Consider the following 5,421-nt stretch of genomic DNA (forward strand, 5'->3'; position numbering starts at 1 on the left):
TATATCTCTCCATAAGTTGTCGTACCAAGAAAATGGCTTCCATGGTCGACCTCCCAGGCATGAAACCAAACTGATTTTTGGTCACGCTTGTCATTCTTCTTAAGCGGTGCTCAATGACTCTCTCCCATAGCTTCATTGTATGGCTCATCAGCTTAATTCCACGGTAATTAGTACAACTCTGAACATCCCCCTTGTTCTTGAAGATTGGTACTAATATACTCCGTCTCCATTCTTCTGGCATCTTGTTTGCCCGAAAAATGAGGTTGAAAAGCTTGGTTAGCCATACTATCGCTATGTCCCCGAGACCTTTCCACACCTCAATGGGGATACAATCAGGGCCCATCGCCTTGCCTCCTTTCATCCTTTTTAAAGCCTCCTTCACCTCAGACTCCTGGATGCGCCGCACAAAACGCATGCTGGTCTCATCAAAGGAGTCGTCCAGTTCAATGGTAGAACTCTCATTCTCCCCATTGAATAGCGGTATTCTAAAATGTAGCAAAAATGCTAGAAGGGGTAAGGGCAACTGAAGTTGACATGGGAGGAGGCTGTAAAGACAGACTTTAAGGTTTAGAATGTACTCCCTCTGTCCCACAATATAAGAACGTTTTTAGCTTGAAAAACTTTCTTATATTAGGGGACGGAGGGAGTACCTAGGAATTTGGCTCTTGACAGGACTGTAGTCAGCAATCCATGTACCAGAACCTTAGTTTACTTTCCTTCACTTTGTTTACTTGTACTTTCTCCCTTCTCTTTTAGGTTCTCACAGGTTTCTGTTGTGTATCATCTCTAGCCTACCCCAACTTGCTTGGGACAGAAAGCTTTATTGTTAGAATGCAAGGATGGCTCTATACTGGCAACCCATTCCCATAACATTCACTATGGAGGCAGGGATGGAACTACAGGAGGAAAGTTGCACTCGGTAGCTACGGATGGCAATTGGAAAGTCACACATCATGGGGACTAACCTAGTAGCCAACACTATAACTTACAGAAGTCAGCTGCATAATTGAGTCATATGGCATTATTAGGTAAGAAATGATTCAAGTAAGTATAAATAAGAAGATACCTTGCTACATCATTCGAGGAGCTTAAATTTTTTACCACACTGGCCAGTAAGCTTTCACGGTGGTTAAAGTGTGGGGCAGCATCTAATAAACTACACAAGCAACGAACTGCCACAAGATAAAAATAGGGTTGCTTCTCCAATGATATCAATTTCTGCAGGTATGCCTGGAAGTGCACAGAGAGGAAACAGAAAAACGAATTTCAGCAATCAAAACATCTAGAAATATCTTGACCATCAAATGGAAGGTGCAGCAAATAAATATTTGTATGAAGAAAGCCAAAGCAAGTGATGAGCCACTGGAACATTGTTCATGATCACATAATTCATAACCAAATGACTTCTTGTCACAAAGTATGAAGGGTATGAAGCAGAATTCAGAATAAAACCTTGTAGGAACGAATAAGCGTGTACTCATAATATCTCGTCTTCTTCACTTCTTTCGAAACTTCTACGGCAAGCTCTTTTTCTGTCAGCTGCCTAATCCGATAACTGCAGAAGAAGATCAAGGCACATATAATATAAGTCACCTGGGAAACACCATAGCTGTGGCTATAGTAAAAATGAACTGTCATGTCATGTACCTAGGAATTATGTCCCTGAACACAGCAAGCAAGGACATTATAGCAAGTTTAACAACCCTTTGGTCTGTGTCGTTGCATATAATCAATAAATCATTCAGAGATCTAATGTTTGATTCAGGATCTTCAAGCATGGCCATGCCTAATTCAGCAAGCTGGGCCTTCTTTTTCTCAAACAATTCATCAGCTGAAAGTTCTTCCTTCACCTCTTCCTGCCAATCAGAGTATACAGGAAAATTCACTATTTGCATAGTAAAAATATATAGCAGTTTTGTATGAGATACAAAAGGTTTCAATTATGAACAAATGAACTGGATTCTATCGTTGTAAATGACCTGACATTTGATAAACAGTTTCATAACTTGTCTGTTTGCTTTCATTGACACTTTTCTGGTATATACAAGCTCTACAACAGATATCCATATTTTCATCTATAATTCATGCTGAATTGCTGATGATGCATTAACTCATTTTGATTTTGCTCAAAATTTCTCACTTATCGCATTCTAGCATTCAGCCTTGTATGTCAAAATTAGAACAGCTACAGGCCATGACACTTAATTTAGCTATCCTGCAATATGTTGACAATGTCTAAGATACTTTGATATTTGCAGTCAAACATGGCTAGGTAATTCGCATTCATGGTATTAAGAAGTTTGAGTTTTTATTTTGAAGTTTTTGCAAAAAGAGATCATTTGAAAAATGAGCTAAAGACTAATGCGAAAAGAAGAACAGAAGTAGTACCAACACTACTGAGTGCAGTTTTTCCTTAGGAACTTCAAGTGGACGCTGCACATTCTGCAATTTACTATCTTCCTTTTTGTTGGATCTTCCCTTACATTCCTTTTGAGAACTTTGCTTGGCATCAGCATCTTTGTCATCAGATCTGGATTCAGCACCCTTAGCTTTGTCTTCAGACCTTGCTCTCTTGGCTGCATGTCATGACATAAATGTTACATGAGTAGGGTAACACTAACAACAATTCATAATCACAAACTTACTTAAACTCATATAGTAACACATGCTACATTTCTAGAAAACTTCATTATGCTTTTGACTTATTTCGGTTCAGTTATGTTGCAGATTTTTTTTTATGTTTTTTACTTGTTTTCTGTCTAATTGGACAAGGTTTTATCATGATCTTTTAGTTCTGATGGAACACAGTAGTTACAGGGGCATCATAAAATCAGTAATTCCAGTATCAAAAAGATTCATGCGTGTCATTCATTTTAACAAGACAAGATATGGAGAGAAATAAATAACCACAATAGTATCGACTCATGTGATTCTGAATTACTGCCAGCCCTTCCCCTGATTAATGTAAGTTGCATGTAGAACTTTAAGTCATGCCTGTCCATTTGGATCAGCAACTGTCCTGTATGCTTGCTCTGCAAATGGCAATACGGCAACACGGAATGACTGCTCTAGGGCGCATGTCATTATTCTGGGATGAAAAGGGCACAGCAGGCTCTGTAAATGGAGCCAGATAAGCTTGGCACAATGTAGATTGCGAGTACACAGCAACTTTACTTAGTTCAAGCAATGTCTAAAACGATATTGTTAAGTCATGGACCAACAACAATAGGATAAATTGTAAGACTTTGTTAAATTCATGGACCAAGACCAATGGAAGCCATTGGTGGTACATTTCCTAGGTTCTTTTCTTCGTCGACATGTGTAGGGTGTGTTTGCCAAGTGTCTGCGGTAGTCTGTTCCTACTGACTGCAACAATCAAACCTAGTAGAAACTCAGACCCAAATGATTTCATCTCTACTTCTCTATCTCTATCTCTACTACTTAAAAAGAAGGTTCCCATTTCACCTTTCTTCCCGCCACCCCTTCGTCCAACCTTCCATGTATATGATAATCAATCACCTTAATTTACTTAACTTCTGAACCAATTCCACTTCAATTTACTTACCAAACTTCTAATCAAAATACAAGGTAATTCACGGGCAGAATTTGATGAACATTTATTTACACAACCGCATTATTATTGACAGGTAAATCACAAGCTAATATACTAGAATATTTATATCCCGTTGCAACGGGCATTGTTCTAGTTTACTACTCCCTCCGTCCGAAAATAGTTGTCATCAAAATGGATAAAAGGAGATATATCTAGAACTAAAATACGTCTAGATACACCCCTTTTTATCCATTTTGATGACAAGTATTTCCCGACGGAGGGAGTATAATATATCTATAGCTTTTGCTAGGCGGTTCTCCAAAGCCTTGTGCAACTAGCAAGTGCTCCTACACCTTATTCGCTAGGCTAGCTCAACCGGCTCTGCTGAATCAAATAGAAGTGGGCAGGCATGATTTTACCGGTTCTGTAGAGCAGCTCCCCCTGCAGAGTCTTGACAGGGAGAGCGTCGACGGGGTCCACCTCGAGGTCATCGTCGTCCTTGGGTTTCAGGGCTAGGGCAGCCCTCCTCTTGCGCTCGCGCTCCTCGTAGAGGAGCTCTACCTTGTCCTCGTCGTGGTCGGGGACCCTGGTGACGACTTTGTCGAGGGCCTTCCTGTTGAGCCCGGTGATCAGGTGGACGTGCTCTCTATTCTCCTCGACGAAATCCACATCCTCGTCGGAGACCAAGATGTCCTCGTCGTCGACATCCGGCGGCAGCGGCGGCGCGAGGATGACCTTGTTCTTCTTGCTGCTCTTCCCCATGGAATAAGAAACAAATCTGGAGCGGGTTGAGCTTCCCTGAAGCCGACACTAACCTCGCAAGTTTCACGGTGGCGGTAGGAGAGGGGGGTGGCCGGAGGTCCTTCCAAACAGGGAAGTAGGCGGCGGCGGTGGAACGAAGGGTTTATACGACTTTCTCTTTTTCCTTCGAAAAACAGGGGCAGCATGCTGCTAGGTTTTGTGCCGGACCTTGGGCTTGGGCCATAGAAAGTTTGGTGGAGGCGTGGACAGAACCGCGCACACCAGGCCCGTACAAGCCCACATTCATACCTTTTTTTAACGCGAAACCTTGGTACGAGATTGACGTGGGAGAAACAAAAATTTAACACGAATGCTCATACACTCACTCAACGCATGCATGCACACCCTAAGGCCTCAAATAAATTCAAAAAAATGCAAGCATCGGTGTCAAGTCTAGAACTTGAACGTGGGTGGGCTGAAGATGACATTGTCCTCCTAACCGTTCAACCACACACCACGAGAGAAAGCTCTAAGGCGATAGGAGGCGATTTGCTCGTCCTACGTTAGGGTTAGGATTTCGCTTCTCGGGGGTGGTTTGCATCTGGCAGCGGCGAGGGGGGCGACAGCGCAACCCTAGACGCAGGCGAGGATCGGTGTTCCCGGTGTGGGCGGTAGCTCATGGCGGGTACGGTGGATGGCAAGGCGACGGCGACCGCAGGGAACGAAAAAAATACGCCCAGGGCGGCGGCGGCTCCGATGACGGAGGGAGTTCCAAGCAGGCCACTCCGAAGAAGGCGATGCCGGCGACGCCGTCGACACGAAGATCGGGTGGACCAGAGACCAGGGAGGAGTCACAATCTCCATTGGTGAGTAAAACCTCGGATCCGACGTCGAGCTTGTCTGCGAGATTAGGAGGGATGGTGTTGATGGGGAAGGAAGCTGAGGGGTTCGTCTTTGAAGATCAGGATTCGAAGCTGCTGAGAAGCTCACGATGGTCGGCGGTGGGGAAGGCATGCACCAATCGCCCTGTGAGCAAGATCGGTTTAGAGAGAGCGATGACACGGGCGTGGGGGCTGCATCGAGAAGCTCAGTTCAGAGACATGGGTTCCAATATATTTGTGGTGCAC

General features: G+C 43.7%; 1 protein-coding gene across 1 annotated transcript in view; it reads right to left on the bottom strand.

The window, feature by feature from the left end:
- The window catches only part of LOC119307896 (nucleolar complex protein 3 homolog), an 11,676-nt gene extending 7,198 nt beyond the window's left edge, over positions 1 to 4,478 (bottom strand). Inside the window, exons 1-5 of the mRNA XM_037583997.1 lie at positions 3,973 to 4,478; positions 2,389 to 2,576; positions 1,648 to 1,856; positions 1,453 to 1,555; positions 1,067 to 1,230 (exon numbers count right to left, since the gene is read on the bottom strand). Coding sequence (XP_037439894.1) covers positions 1,067 to 1,230; positions 1,453 to 1,555; positions 1,648 to 1,856; positions 2,389 to 2,576; positions 3,973 to 4,315 — 1,007 coding nt within the window. The 5' untranslated portion in view covers positions 4,316 to 4,478. The remainder of the gene's footprint in view (positions 1 to 1,066; positions 1,231 to 1,452; positions 1,556 to 1,647; positions 1,857 to 2,388; positions 2,577 to 3,972) is intronic.
- Positions 4,479 to 5,421: the final 943 nt, after the last annotated feature.

Source organism: Triticum dicoccoides, chromosome 5B, assembly GCF_002162155.2.
Source record: "Triticum dicoccoides isolate Atlit2015 ecotype Zavitan chromosome 5B, WEW_v2.0, whole genome shotgun sequence".
Lineage (NCBI taxonomy): Eukaryota > Viridiplantae > Streptophyta > Magnoliopsida > Poales > Poaceae > Triticum > Triticum dicoccoides.